Source organism: Hoplias malabaricus, chromosome 4 (genome assembly GCF_029633855.1).
Source record: "Hoplias malabaricus isolate fHopMal1 chromosome 4, fHopMal1.hap1, whole genome shotgun sequence".
NCBI classification, from domain to species: domain Eukaryota; kingdom Metazoa; phylum Chordata; class Actinopteri; order Characiformes; family Erythrinidae; genus Hoplias; species Hoplias malabaricus.
In genome coordinates, this window is record NC_089803.1 from 66,344,107 (window position 1) to 66,360,556 (window position 16,450).

General features: G+C 41.1%; 1 protein-coding gene across 9 annotated transcripts in view; it reads right to left on the bottom strand.

Moving 5' to 3' along the window:
* Positions 1–1,546: 1,546 nt before the first annotated feature.
* The window catches only part of cacna1c (calcium channel, voltage-dependent, L type, alpha 1C subunit), a 230,128-nt gene continuing 215,224 nt past the window's right edge, over positions 1,547–16,450 (bottom strand). For 6 of the 9 annotated variants that reach the window (XM_066667051.1, XM_066667047.1, XM_066667050.1 and 3 more), the window contains 8 exons: positions 15,931–16,058; positions 15,667–15,807; positions 13,070–13,410; positions 11,715–11,840; positions 11,515–11,633; positions 10,773–10,870; positions 9,951–10,295; positions 1,547–8,384 (listed from right to left, as the gene is read on the bottom strand). In XM_066667051.1, coding sequence (XP_066523148.1) covers positions 8,007–8,384; positions 9,951–10,295; positions 10,773–10,870; positions 11,515–11,633; positions 11,715–11,840; positions 13,070–13,410; positions 15,667–15,807; positions 15,931–16,058 — 1,676 coding nt within the window. In that variant the 3' untranslated portion in view covers positions 1,547–8,006. The remainder of the gene's footprint in view (positions 8,385–9,950; positions 10,296–10,772; positions 10,871–11,514; positions 11,634–11,714; positions 11,841–13,069; positions 13,411–15,666; positions 15,808–15,930; positions 16,059–16,450) is intronic. The other 3 variants (XM_066667049.1, XM_066667048.1, XM_066667052.1) reach the window with 2 other exon arrangements.

The window sequence follows — 16,450 nt, forward strand, 5'->3', positions numbered from 1 at the left end:
TATTTAGATCTGGTGACTGTGCAGGCCATGGGAGATGTTCAACTTCACTTTCATGTTCATCAAACCAGTCTTTCACCAGTCTTGCTGTGTGTATTGGTGCATTGTCGTCCTGATACACGGCACCGCCTTCAGGACACAATGTTTGAACCATTGGATGCACATGGTCCTCCAGAATGGTTCAGTAGTCCTTGGCAGTGACGTGCCCATCTAGCACAAGTATTGGGCCAAGGGAATGCCATGATACGGCAGCCCAAACCATCATTGATCCACCCCCATGCTTCTCTTTGGGCTTGCAACAGTCTGGGTGGTACGCTTCTTTGGGCTTCTCCACACCGTAACTCTCCCGGATGTGGGGAAAACAGTAAAGGTGGACTCATCAGAGAACAATACATGTTTTACATTGTCCACAGCCCAAGATTTGCGCTCCTTGCTTCATTGAAACCTACGTTTGGCATTGGCATGAGTGACCAAAGGTTTGGCTATAGCAGCCCGGCCGTGTGTATTGACCCTGTGGAGCTCCCGACGGACAGTTCTGGTGGAAACAGGAGAGTTGAGGTGCACATTTAAATCTGCCGTGGTGTTTTTTGGATACAATTCGGGTTAACACCCGAACATCCCTTTCAGACAGCTTCCTCTTGCGTCCACAGTTAATCCTGTTGGATGTGTTTCGTCCTTCTTGGTGGTATGCTGACATTACCCTGGATACCGTGGCTCTTGATACATCACAAAGACTTGCTGTCTTGGTCACAGATGCACCAGCAAGACGTGCACCAACCATTTGTCCTCTTTTGAACTCTGGCATGTCACCCATAATGTTGTGTGCTTTGCAATATTTTGAGCAAAACTGTGCTCTTACCCTCTACTAATTAACCCTTCACACTCTGCTCTTACTGGTGCAATGTGCAATTAATGAAGATTGGCCACCAGGCTGCTCCAATTTAGCCATGAAACCTCCCACACTACAATGACAGGTGTTTCAGCTTCATTGTCTAACCCCTGTAGACCTGTTACTCGTTCAATTTATCCCATTTGTTGATACTATAGGCTTTAGACACTTTGAAAACAGTTCATGCAGTTACAAAAAAATGCTCTGTTGCAAATTGGGATCTAAAAAAACGATTCAGCCCTAATTAACACTACACATTTGGATTTATCATATTATTTAGCTGTAGAGGATTCCGTACGGCTCTGGTGCAAGTGAATTTTGTGTGATAGTTAATTTAAACTCAAAATGAGACCTTGCATCAATAATGTCAACATTTTTACCCAGAGTTAAAATGCCTAATGTAACGTACTGGCAATCCACAGACAGGAAATGAAAACAAAAGCATTAAGAGAAGAACTATAGAAAATTCAGTTTTATTTGCAATTTCTTTAATAACATCATTCCTCAGATAAAAATGCAATGTTACAGGAATATACATCAGTACATCAGAGATTAAAACTTGCTTTCAAGGACCATAAAGTCTAATATATATATATATATATATATATATATATATATATATATATATATATATATATATATATAATTTATTTTACTGTTAGCGTGCGTTATATGCAAGACACACTCTGTCACCAAAGACAGGCTGACGGTTACAGATACAAACTGTACATCACTTATTTACAAATATTTTGTTACAACTTTTTGTTAGATTTTCTATTAATTTTTTTGAAAATAGGAGTAGAAAAGTGATTGAATATTCTGACTTATCATATTCCCTTTTGAAAAACTAAATGAAAGAATGAAGTAAATGAAAGAATCATAAACGTAGTAGAGGAGGGGATGGTGGACATTTCTCAGTGAGAACACCCTAAAACTGGATTGGCCTCTGACTGTGCAGGCTGAGAATTCCACATTCGCTACTGAACATGGTGTCACTCGCCTCCAGAAACTACTGAAGAACACAATATACGCTCTAAATTTAAATCAGCTTTTAAACCTTATAAATAACTCTAAACTACACTTCCATTCGCACCACTATAATCAGAGTTACACAAGCTACCCGGGTTGAGCTTCTGTCAAAAACAAAATATATGAGACGTGTCGTGCGGAGGAAGGTTTTCACTAATATAAAGATGAACTGAACAATGGGCTTTTTGCAGGCTGAAATTTGTAGCTCCAACACAAAATTCTCAATTCAATATCCCCCATAGAATACACATCACAAAAAGGAGCATCGTACCACAGGGTAGATTAATGTTTTCTGGCTTTACCACCAGGACAACACGAGCATTTCATTTCTCTCAGTCTTCTTCAGAATCCTCCGATATCCCTCATCATAAGGAGTGAAACCCAAGACCCTTCTCCATACTTTATTACTGAAGAAAGGAAATGTGGAAGATAAACAATCAACAGGCAAAAGAGCCACTCTTGAGCTAGACCTACAAATCAATCACAGAGTTCTAAAGACAGAAAAAGTCCTGATCAATTCAGGGCAAGTCCTATTACATTGTTCTTCACTGAACTCTGAAACCACCACCACCACACATCCTCCTGTCTTTGGTGCTACATCTGCTGGGTTGATCTGGAGTCTAGGCAATGAACCTCTCATCCTTTAATTGTATTCTTTGTGCAGGCTTCTTAGTGAGGGATCAAACAAATGATAAAAATAACTAGCCTATAACTGTTATATATTATGAGCAGACTGGTTTCCAATTGGCCACAGGTGACCCATCAGCTTGCTTAATGCATATGGCAGAATTTGCATTATTGACAGGTTTCTCTCCAAAAATACAGAGCAAATCAATAGTATGATTGAAATGTGCAAATAGCGATAGCTTCCGAAGATACCGTTTATTGCATTTTTATGCTAAATTGATTTTCTTTTGAAGCTGATGATAATATCAAATTAACAGTCATTTAAAGAAGGATGTTAGTGAGATAGATGTGCTACATTTAAGGTCAAATGTTAAACTCTAGAGCAGTGAGGGTTGCACCTGTCCAGCCTTCTCTCTTGTGAGTTTGTAGACACACAGCACACTTAAAAGTGGTTCTTGATCCCAATGGAGAAAATCATTGGACATAAACCCAATTTACATAGAACTGTCTAAAATTTACTTATGATTCACTGCATAAAAGTATGATATGGTTTTCTGTCGATGCAGATCATTATCATCTACAGACACAGAAACGTCATGCAGTTTAAAGTTTTGTTTTTGGACCTACATTAACAATAAGGTCATTTTTGGCCACACTAGGCTTAAAAAACTTGTCTTTTTTTTTGTGGAAAAAACTATAAGTAATATTTTGTGTAAATATATAAATCTCTAAAAAAGAGAGATTTTATTCTAAGAGAGCATAAATCTATGATCCTGACACACAGGGTACTAATAAAAAATATTTGTCTCCAAGCAAATCCAAACCTCTTTTAATAATGCTTGGAATTGTACTGAAACATCCTGCAGTAGTGTAATAAATTAATACCGGAACCTTTTCAAAGTTAACATTCTTAAAACCTCACGTCAGAATTTTTATAATCGTAAAGCAAGTAGCATTGCTCTGTATGTAGAGAAATCTACTTCACTGATTCAGAGAAATACTTGAAATAACCCTTAACTGACTTCAATTAGAGTTTCACCATATCTCCTTAAAGCCTAAAATGCACTGCTGTTTGTGAAAATGCCTTCACAACTGTATCATGAACTGATAGCTATTTAAAGGTGGAAGTGACAAAGACAGCAATCTCTCAATCACTTCATGACACCTGTCTATTCTTTTCAATAGAAATCACGTCATTCCTGACAATTTAATGTTCAATATAAAAAAATAGTCTTGAATATTCAGATAAAAATATACTTAAGGTGAAACAAGTGTGAAAATTTTGAAATTTTGCAATTTTGCTGAACCCCTTTAATCACTCCTTAAACGAACAAGCTACATTTGTTGATTACAATACGATCAAAATAGGTCAACTGTTTCAGTGATTATGGATTGTTCTGTTCGAGTGGCCTATATTCTCTAAATGTAGCTGTGATTTTTTTTTTTCGTAAAAGGTCAAAATACATTTTTTCTTGTAATCACTGCAGACAATAATGTGTAAAACTAAACAAAAATTGAGAATGCAGCCAACAAACCAAAATTATGCATGAATTAATTGGGTAGGTTTGCTATAGGTTGGCCATAGAGCGCTCTAAACCCTTATTGGCAAAATAGTGAACATGGTATTGACAATAATTCTCACGTAAAAATTTTACTACAATCATTTTAACTACACAAAGCTACTGGATTTTTTGATTTGTGACATGCATCTTTTAGCCTGCCCCGGCGGCCATGTAACGTACATTCATTACCTTCACAAAGGGATATGAATATTTTATAAACATTGCTTTTATCTTTAGTTACATTTACATTTTTTGTTAAAATTTTGTATGAATTTTTTAATTTTGTGGGGTTTTCTTTACACACTTTTGGGCCCTGGCAACAATGTGAACGTGTACAAGAAAAGAAAGCGAATTAAATATTGACCTTAGAGACTTCCTTGCAAGAAATATGTATTAAATATTGTGAGAAAATACTATATTAAAAGGTCTCTATCATCTGTCTATACCTATTTCTCCTCTGCAAAACCATCAATAAATTATCTCAAACAAGCAGCATCCACTCAAAACATGGGCCAAGTTCAAAGAGCAGGGTCCACTGGTTTATTCTACAATTCTGTACACTTAAATTTATACATTTTGCTCTGCGACTGCTTTCCTGGAATCATAGACGAGCGTATACACACTCACCAATGTTTCAGAATTGCCCAGTTAGCCCAAGAGTGGAAGAAGAGAAAGGAAAAAGGCAAAGTGGGAATGACCTTATGAACATAAAGGGAAAAAAATACAGAGAATGCTGGTCTCAGTTTATATACAGCCACTTTTCAACTGGATGAACTGGATGAACACAAGATATGCAAAATCAGCTTATGCCACATACATCCTATAGTGCTTTCTATAACAGCAATACATAGTTCTCTGTCTTTATTTACACCTTTAATCTGATAAAAAATAAAACATTTATCTGTTTCATCATCAATCACATCTTCTTCCCAAGTCAAGAGGAAATATGAAAATATAAGAAAGGCTCGGCACACCGAAATGCTAAAAAAAAAACGTCATGCAGAGGTGTACACCTAGAGATCGAAACCAACAAAAGCAAACAAACTAGAGAGAGAAAGAAAGAAAGAGAAAAAAAACTTCGACTAAAATCAGACCTGGCACAATATTTTACTGAAAATACTGAAATGCACCTGATTTCAAGTATAACAGGTTTCTTCAATTTAAAGATCTGTAACTTAATACACAACATTTGTGAATATATTATCTCTTTATCTTTTTACAGCTATATTTCTTTTTTTGATTCTAGTATACAGTCATAGTTGTTATTGCATTGTTTTTGCATATCTTGTGGTATGCAGGCACACATCCACATAATCATCTGTGCATTCTGCATATACTGCACACACATGGGCCACAAACCATGCACACACACTCTTCTCTCTCATCCTCTACACACAGTCGTGGCCTAGAATAAAACGCAGGGCCCGATGCAGCCTCACGTAACACATGGCACATTGTGTGAAAAAAATAAAATAAAATAAAAAAATCAAAAATGCTCAGGAGGGTTTCGAGGATGGGAACTGATGTAGTGGCTTTTGGACTGAAAGTGGAGGTGGATATTGGCTACATGTTTATCAGGTTTTCCACAAACTTTTCCTTAGAGTGGACAACAAATACATTCACCCAATCGAACCATTTTAACAGGTGTGAAACGCTTGAACAGGGAGACCTTGAAAAATTCAGTTCGGTTGAGAAATTCCGTTTGAGAAGCACACAAACAGTATTGCGAGCTAAGAATCAGTCCGGGAGAAAACAAACAAACAAAACCAAAAAGGAAAATAATGTTGACGCTTACTCGTTTATCAAAAGCTATAAGTTACCGATACCCAGTGTGCAAAGCTGTGACAGAACTCTCGTTATCCCATTCTTTAGGTCTGGAATAATAAAGAATCAACTAAGAATGCTATCAGTTCATACATCATCAGATTGAAAATTCTTCGTAAGTGCATGTGTCATTCTGGCACTAAACACCCCACGCTCCTTACCACACATTATGGTCACATAGTAATATAACCTAGAACATTTGAACACCTTATTTGCATAATAGTTTGCTAAATCTTCCTCTCTGAGTATGTGTCTGTGTGATTGTATGAATGCATGCATACACTGCTAAACCAAGCAAAAATATATCAGACACCAGCAACAACAACAACAATAATCATAATAATAATAATAATCATAATAATAATAATAATGTAATCTAATAGTGATTTTAATGATGATATATTTAGCCCTGTGTAAACTACATTAGAAAGAGTGTCATAAATGATAGGCTACCCAGATGTCCCTGAATAAATAAATGTTTTTTTTTTCTCTCTCCTGTCTCTCCCCAAAGTGCACCTTTTAAACGTCATGATTAGATTAGCAGTGCTCTCCCAGGACTTGGGAGAGGAACTTGAAGTGGTCTGTGTTAACTGTGAAAATCACACCTTTTCAAATAAAAGCATTTTGGCAGTTTGAGCCATCCGGCTACTTCAGTAGTTTACCCTTCAGACCATCGGTCAACCAGCACAAGAGCAGCAAGAACAAAAGCCTTGGAAGTATGTCTGCCTTCGATACCTTTGACTAAGCAGGCAGTTACGCATCGGCACACTTCTGCTACCTTATGATTACCTGAACACAACAATAGAGAGCATCCCCACTGAGCACACGTCCTCTCTGGGAGAAATAAATAAATAAATACAGTTAATCTGTCAGAGGTGCATCCCGGCAGAGACGTTCCACAATGCTATGCGTTAGCCTCAGGCAGGATATCAAACATCTTAATCCCCGTAAGAAAAATAGGGGGTGCTAGCGGGTAGTGGGTGGGAGCACAGGCAGTACCCTCCCTTTTAAAATCAGGATAAATCACATTACAAAAAAACCAAAGGCTGGCCTAGGAAAACAGAGAAATCAGAGTTGATCTTTAATGCTGAAAAAATACTGATCATTATTAAATACAGCATGCGTGGACACAACTGATTTATGGCCTGAACCTTCCGCAGCCACGGGAAATCCCTCCCACCGAACAAGAGAGACGACAGTACACAGAGGAGCTGTAGGAGAGAACTCCCGATTTTCTCTCAGAAACACACCGTACGGTGAGTTAGAAACTGGCCTACAAATAAAAAAATATGAGTCACAGAGAAATAAGAAAGCAATGCCAAATCATTAAAGGAGCAAAAAGTTCAAAGTAAAATGACAAACAAGTCGAGGTATATAGTGGGCTGGGATGCAGGCCTCCTCCTAGTGATGAGTTAAACAGAGGAAGAAGAGAGGAGAAGGCTTTGAACTCCTGCATTTTAGTCTCTCTCTGTTGAACGCGCCTCCCAGTGCTCCCACAAACACCCCTGTAAGCCTTGACAGCCTTGTGGAGGATACCGACTAGAGCCTGCTCGCGAACAACACGAGCAAGAGGAGAGGAAAAGAGCAATAAGCTGCTTCTGCTTCAGGACGTCTTCTCGGCTGGAGACAGACCAGCGCAAACTCGCACAGTTCCCACTGAACCCTCTCAGGCGGCCTTTTGCTGCTGATGACACCTTAATGATGAAGCCATAGGAAATGATAAATGACAAAGTAGAGTTCTACTTTTCTCTGTGTTGAAGTCTTTGTCTTTGCATCTTTACTTCAATCTCTCAGTCAAAGTTCTAAGAACTGTGAGGCACTTTAGATACGTTCTCTCCCTGTCACTCTCGCACTCATACGCCCACTGACACACGCACACGCATTTGCTTACAGCCATTCACACCTTTAAAAAAAATCTGGTTCAGCTAAGTCAAATTGCATTATACTCCTACAATAAATACAGATTGAAAGAGAATGTTCTGACTAGTGGCCGCCAGTGTCCCCAGGCAGAGCAGGGGAACCGATGAGAGAAAAAGAGTGGGGCGAGACAGTGTAAATCCTCAGTGCTAATATTATCCCTACAAGCTGGTCACACACTCCATGTCCTTATCCTCCATTAGCCCGCTGTTCCTTTGACTCCCCCCAGCTGCCCGCAGCCCCCCTGCCCCGTTTTCCTGGTCCTCCAGGTCACTTCTTAGCAGCTCCTCTGTTTCTCCAGCTCTAGACAGCCCCTGGCTGTTGCGCCGCAATGATTCCTGGATCCCAGTATCCCTGCAGTGCATATAGGGCAGAAGGTTGCCGTTAGGGCTGGGAGGTCCGTTGGCGTTAAGTATATTATCTGCCGCATTCTCCATCTCCTCCATTGTCATTTCGCATGCATCAGCAAGCTCCTGCTTGGCCACTGCAATGAAGGAGGGGTCCTGTGCATAGCAACCCAGACCCTCAGATATCAACACCTGAGCAGAGAGAGAAAGAGATGTATTTTAGTGAACTGCTGAATGAGCCACAACTGCAGCTTGCATGTTTGCAGTGACTATTCTTCATGCAGTTAAAGGTATCAGGCTATTAAGATTTCAGAAGCTTTGAAATGGGTCCCAAAGACCAGCAAAGCTGAGAACTCTAGCACTGCTCCATCAAGCTGCAAATAGCCTGCATGCTAACTTCCACCAAGTCTTTGTGATGCCCAAGAGTTTAAACAGGACTGCAGTGCTTGGTTCAGCAGTGGTTCTCCTGCCGCTGGTACATTTGCATCTACCCCAGGGTCTCGCAGGGTAGTGCCAAGCCCTGCTATGAGACCTAAAAGTGAGTGTGCTCAAGGGGTGAGTAATAAAATATGTTTTGATTTTGTTACAACACAAAGAAATTAGTTCAGACAGATATGTAGGAGCCAGACCACGTGGAGCCTTGAAGGTGAGTAGGATGTTGTATTTAATCCTAAGATCAACAGGAAGCCAATGCAGCTGCTGGAGAACAGGTGTAGTACGTGCTGTACGCTTGGTGGAGGTTATTGTGGATGTATTGTAGACGATTTAACAGTTTATTTGGAAGTCCATAGAACAAAATAATCGATGCGTGACAAAAACAAAGCATTAACCAAAATTTTAGGTTCGCTGTCACTAAGCATGGGACGTAAGCGTACGCAGATGACAAAAAGCATTTTATGGCATGACTGGGACTTTTTATATAGTTTTTGCTACTTATTTTTTGATCAATAATATATAGAATATTAAAAATATATATTTTATCATGTATATAATCAAGGGTTTCGATAATGTAGGGTTTGCTTCTCTGCACAAAATGACAAAATCCGAAGGAACAAAACAGGCTTGTTTTACTACCAAAAGACGTCTAAGTGCAGAAATCATTCATTCATTCATTATCTGTAACCCTTATCCAGTTCAGGGTCCAGAGCCTACCTGGAATCATTGGGCGCAAGGTGGGAATACACCCTGGAGGGGGCGCCAGTCCTTCACAGGGCAACACACACACAAATTCACTCACACACTCTGACACTTTTAAGTCGCCAATCCACCTACCAACGTGTGTTTTTGGACTGTGGGAGGAAACCAAAGCACCTGGAGGAAATCCACGCAGACACAGGGAGAACACACCAATTCCTCACAGACAGTCACCCGGAGCAGGACTCGAACCCACAACCTCCAGGCCCCTGGAGCTGTGGGACTATGACACTACCTGCTGCGCAACCGTGATGCTTACTACAGAAATCACTGAATCTATATTACGCAACTCTAACATTTGTTCTGGGCTTTTTGTTGCATACTTTGTGGCTGTAGAATGGATTTTAAATGGTATTAAATGAATAAACCAGTACCCCTCAGGGCTCTGTGCTGTAACCCTCACAGTTATGCGAATATAGTGTTCTGTATTCTGGAAGTCATGGTAAATAGATATTTGGCCGGGTAGCAAGAGAGATGTTTAATAGCCTGATACTCACTGCATCATACATTGCTCTTTATAAAAACTCACGTGACAAAGAATAAAGGGAAAGCACCGATCCTCACCGCTTCCACAAGACTCCCTGCACTCCCATGTGATAGTGAGCCCGTCTCTTTGCATGTTACAGGTGGCACTGTTAGAGAGACAGGCCGCAGTGCTCTCCTAGAGCTCCTTGTGTCGTTTCCATTGCTGTCACTGCGACACGTGACACAATTAACTGATGGTAGACTGCTGTTGAGTTTTTCATAGGAACCAGTTCCTTCCAGCCTCAGTGAGGGTACAAGCTGGTCACAAAGCCCACCCGGTCCTTGGGTACTAGGACTGGCAGGAGGTGTAGAACACAGACGAGTGAACAAAGTAGGAGAATGACTCCTTCTCAGCAAGGGGCTCAGACCTGCTACAGCCAGCGCCTGAGTATATGTGTTTGAATGGAAAGAATGAGAATATCAATGAGAAAAACCACACAGAAGAAATCACACTTGACCAACTGCATCAACAGGGATTTAAGCAGATGAACTTAGACAAATGTATTAATATGATAAGGCTTTTTATGTCAAAGCTGCTTGTACAGAACATGCATGTGCTAACAATGCTCCTCTTCATGAGGTTTGGGCACTGGAATTATCACCATCACGGTTACATCAACAAGTCTAAGTCTAAATCATTAAGCTTTTTTAATATTCTTTTTTTTTTTTTTTTCCACAATCGACTTCTTGGAATGAATCGCCACCTTCAGGCAACAAATGTTCATAAAAAATGTGCCCTACCTAGTCATTAGTGTGACTGATTCAGCACTGATAACACGTCCTGTTAAAGCAGCCAACCCCATTATCACTTTCTCAATAGTTTGCATGAGTGGCTGAATATCTGTGTCGGTTCTTTTTTACCTGGTGGTGGACCAGGTGCATGGGTACTGCTGTCTTCTGAGAGTTATCAGCTCTGGTCTGTCTCCTCAGACACTCTAAATGAAAGGAAGATCTTCGGCCTGTGTTCATCGTGAGAAAGAAGGTTATTTAATAAGTTAGTCAACAGTCACGGCAAAAATGATGTACAGGGGTTAGACAATGAAACTGAAACACCTGTCATTTTAGTGTGGGAGGTTTCATGGCTAAATTGGAGCAGCCTGGAGGCCAATCTTCATTAATTGCACATTGCACCAGTAAGACCATGTGCATCCAATGGTTCAAACATTGTGTCCTGAAGGCGGTGCCGTGTATCAGGACGACAATGCACCAATACACACAGCAAGACTGGTGAAAGATTGGTTTGATGAACATGAAAGTGAAGTTGAACATCTCCCATGGCCTGCACAGTCACCAGATCTAAATATTATTGAGCCACTTTGGGGAGTTTTGGAGGAGCGAGTCAGGAAACGTTTTCCTCCACCAGCATCACGTAGCGACCTGGTCACTATCCTGCAAGAAGAATGGCTTCAAATCCCTCTGACCACTGTGCAGGACTTGTATATGTCATTCCCAAGACGAAATGACGCTGTATTGGCCACAAAAGGAGGCCCTACACCATACTAATACATTATTGTGGTTTAAAACCAGGTGTTTCAGTTTCATTGTCCAACCCCTTTAAGTGCTCTGCATTTCCATATATTTGTTGTATATCAGTTATTCTTACTCAGTGCAGTAGGACAAAGAAAAGCTCGTTGGGGAGACTGCCATGGTCGTCTGTCCTCACCCACATCAGCTTCCTCCATCACAGCAAGCTGCTTGCACTCTTCGTCTTGCAATGCCAACCTATCATGCATTTGGTGTATATCAGGTAAGCAGTATTTGAAATTGGTATTTTTTTATCAAGTGATGATAGAGTTGTGTTACATTTCAGTAGACAGCATATTCTGATTGCGGTGGCACTCTCTCTCTGTGAAGATTTCATCATATATTTCGTCTGTGGACACCTCCTCCCGGCGGATTATTGGGAGGCAGCTGTCACTTGAGTCCGAGCTGAACAGAGGATAAAAAAAAAACAACAGCATATAAATTAAGATTGTTCTGGCATGTGATCAAAACAAAATAAAGTGACAAATCACTTTTACAGTGAAAGACATGAATTCATTTATATGTACGTTATATATATGTGTTATATATTCATTTGCCTTGTTACAAATCTCCACTGGTGAATGTGTCTCGACCCTCGCTGCCATTGTATGCTTAGCTGAACCTATGTGTGCTCTTAGGTCCTTTACACCTTTATTTGCTACACAAAACATGGGAATTTCTTTTTTAATTCATCCGAGAACTTACATTTACGTTTCGGCATAGCTGCTCCAGATGAGGGTGGGTACATGAGCTTTGCCTGACGTAAACAAGGACTACTGACGTGCAGACTGACCAATTAAATGTTTACAGAGAAGGTTATCGACCAATAACGGTAGCTCTACAGTCAGACCGTCCAATCAGAAGAGGCTACTTCACCACGCCCCCTTCTCACTCAAGCGAACCAATCGGAGTAGGGGAGGGCGGGACTAGTTTGTGAACGAAACGCTTCTCGATAATTCTACGTAAGCTCTAGAAAAACAAAATCCCGGATGTTTGTGAAATTCCGCTCGGACATTTTTTTAAGTCTAAAAAAGAGGCCGGGTAAAAGAGGACGTCTGGTCATCCTATGTAATAACATAATTTTGGGAGTAGGACCACGCCCGAACTCCTCCTCTCAGCCCTATATATACCCTGCAAATTCACGTAATTTCCGCGTTGAACAAACTTGCTTCATTTAGTTCAGGAGATGGATCTTGACTCGACTGCTTCACTACATCAGCTCGCTCCTCTGCGCTCGGTCATTCCTGCTGATCCCCATATTCGAAGCCGTGTTCGGCCATTATCAAACCAACCGAGCCTCCTGTTTTTTAAAAACTTGCTCCCACCTCCATCCCGTCTCCACCCTTTTCTCATATTCATTTATCCAATGGGGGGGTCCGGCTTCCTACGCAATCATAAGCCGCCCTGAACTCCTCCCCAAAGACTTCTGAGTTCACCTCCCCGTTTCAGCCTCTAGGGGCGTGGTCCGTACTAGCAAAACCTGAACTAGTGTGAGAGCTTTGGTAGCCTCACCATTTTGTGTTTTATATTCATAAATACGTTCTGCTCCTTGAATTGAAGTAGCAGATTGTGACAAAGTCAGATTGTGACTACCATGCCGCCGTGTATGGCTTTCATGTTTCTCTATTCCATACCTTTTATTAGGGAAGCACCATGAGGAGTGAGGCAGTATTACAGGTGCGAGCAGTGGTCTGGTGTGGCCATCCACCGTGCTGATGGAAGGGCTGGGGTAGCAATGTCCGATGGCTGTGTTGTTGGCGTTGTTGATGTTGGCATTGGAACCTGAGGACGAGTAGCTGCTGGGGGTGAAGGTGGAGTCCACTAGTTTCTCATGCGATGGGGACTCTCCCTCGCCTGGGCTGCCTGACTTGTTGATGTGCAGTGGGCGTTGAGTGGTAAAGGACTGTGGGAAGGAGGCACGTCCATCGCTCTGGTGGTAGTAATTCACATGGTTCCCAAAGAGACCACCCGATCGCTGCAAAGACCCAGAGACACTTGATCACTACATACCAACAAGCACACAAACACACATCACCCAACATAAATGCTTTCCTCATCCAGAGTCCTTTTTATGAACACACAATCAGTCACTCCCGCTTCTTAGCATGAATGAGAGCAAAGCGCAGACATGCACTCGTGTAAATAAAATGAATTGCGATAGAATGTAGTGATCATTGTATAATTCATAATCATTTTTTTAACACTGGCCCACGTAAAATATTTAGTTTCTTTTTCATAAATAATGTACAATTATTACCACATATATGTCAAAAGGCAAGATAATAATGTCAGCTGAAAGAGCCCAGTAAAATGCTAAAGGGAATGCTACAGTACACTTATGGACAAGGCGAAGAAATCCCCCTACCTTTTTGTTTATAGATTAATTTATCCTGAATTAAGTCATTACAAAATGAACAGATTTACAAGGACTCCCCCAATCACACAGTACCACAAAGGTGGGAAGATGAAGGCAGGACATGCTTCCTCCGAGGCATGTTTATTCCTGAATAAGTGCAAACAATGCTGGACAGTTTAACATGGATGGAGGAGGAGGACAGATCTGTTATGTAACAGCACTATAGCATTAAAAGGAGTTATGTGGGAAGCGTGAGAGTCGTCTAGAAGATCAAGGTCAGTTTTGATGAACTACTGATGATAGAAAAAAATGGACTGCTGCGCAACTCTGGAGCCAAAAGCCCACTTTCAAAAAAAAGTTGTAAAAAACTTTAGCACAAAAAAATTTAAAAAACCCCAGCAACAAAAACTACTTGCCCGATTTGGAAACAGCAACATGGGAGCCAAAATAATCAGTGAATTCAGGTACATATCTAACAAAAAGTACATTGCCTTAGTTCTATTCCAGTTCAAAAGTTGAAAAGAAAAACTTGCTTCTGTTGCTCGTTTTGTGTTGCACTGCTAGCGGTAAATTCCTAAACCACCATAATTTGATGGATAATTATGAAAAACTTATATATTCTTATTAAGAGTGACTCGAATGTAGCAGTTTTGATCACAAACTCCTGAGTGTGTATTGAGAATATTCTCCAGTTTGCTGTTTGGTTTTAGTACTCGCCTCTTCAACTTTTCCACATTAAATGTTATCCTACTACTAGTCTGGTTTTATTGATTGATCTGTGGTATATGATCATGAATAGTGAGTGATGGGTAATGATATACAACTGTATTCAAATCCATTGGTGTTTTAGATGTATTTCAGCAGCAAAATATCCAAACTCAGGCATATAGCATAGACAATAGGCCTGTCACAATAATCACATTAGCGACTTATGGTACAATATATGGACATATACAGGGGTTGGACAATGAAAGTGAAACACCTGGTTTTAGACCACAATCATTTATTAATAGGTCAGAGGGATTTTAAGCCATTCTTCTTGCAGGATAGTGGCCAGGTCACTGCGTGATGCTGGTGGAGGAAAACGTTTCCTGACTCGCTCCTCCAAAACACCCCAAAATGGCTCAATAATATTTGGATCTGGTGACTGTGCAGGCCATGGGAGATGTTCAACTTCACTTTCATGTTCATCAAACCAATCTTTCACCAGTCTTGCTGTGTGTATTGGTGCATTGTCATCCTGATACACGGCACCGCCTTCAGGACACAATGTTTGAACCATTGGATGTACATGGTCTTACTGGTGCAATGTGCAGTTAATGAAGATTGGCCACCAGGCTGCTCCAATTTAGCCATGAAACCTCCCACACTACAATGACAGGTGTTTCACTTTCATTGTCTAACCCCTGTATATGCTCAATACATTTTGTCGATAGTAATATCTCCCATATTGTGTTCATTGGTTTTTTTGTTTGACACCAGTTTAAATACATCACACTGCAACAAAACTTATTCCCTAGTTTTTCTGGTCTCTTCTTTCTGGGGCCATTTTGTTGATATGTTTGAAAACAGTGGTTTAATTTTTTAATTATATTTATCTAGTATATTACAATGTTTGTATATTCTAAAAGTTCACTGCTGTTTAAAGGGGTGAAACTACTACATAAAAGGCTATTGTGACAGGCCTGATAGACGGGTATAATTTGTGACAGGCTAATGTGCTAAAAAATGTTTTTTTTGTTGTTTTTTTTAAAGCAAGCTTAATCTGATGGTGAAGTGCGAGTGCAGTGGTCACCCAGTTGATCAGGAAGCTCCAGCAGCAGAAGCAATGGTCTGAGCCAAAAAGGGGAGAGGAAAAAGAAAAAAGTATCAGACCTTTACCCTGAAGATATCGTCTTCAGATGCAGCACACACCGTTTCCTTCATGGCCTTCTCCAGCTCCTCCTCCACGGTTAGGTCCCCTGATATCGCTCTCCTGATCTCTGGACCCATGTCATGCAGGGTACGCAGGCCAGCCTAAACATAACCACATGCAGACGTCAGCACACAAAGAGAGAGATGAAAAGCCCCTTAGACATGCAACTACAAACTCTTTAGATACTGAACCTATGTGTAAAAGGATGGTGTTTTAGACCCCACCTGCAGAGAGAGAGCAGTCTTTGGGGGCACTTTAGCCACCAGACCCTGCTCCTTCCGCTTCTTGAACTTCCTGAAGTATTCCTGGATGAGGAATGTGGCATAGAACTTCCCTACCGTCACCTCGTCATCTAGAGACAGAAACCAGCATGAGCACAGTCTGAAAATCAATACAGGCCAATAATAGTGCATTCATTCATTATCTGTAAGCGCTTATCCAGTTCAGGGTTGCGGTGGGTCCAGAGCCTACCTGGAATCATTGGGCGCAAGGCGGGAATACACCCTGGAGGGGGCGCCAGTCCTTCACAGGGCAACACAGACACACTCACACCTACAGACACTTTTGAGTCACCAATCCACCTGCATCGTGTGTTTTTGGACTGTGGAAGGAAACCGGAGCACCCGGAGGAAACCCACACGGACACAGGGAGAACACACCAACTCCTCACAGACAGTCACCCGGAGCGGGAATCGAACCCACAACCTCCAGGACCCTGGAGCTGTGTTACTGCAACACTACCTG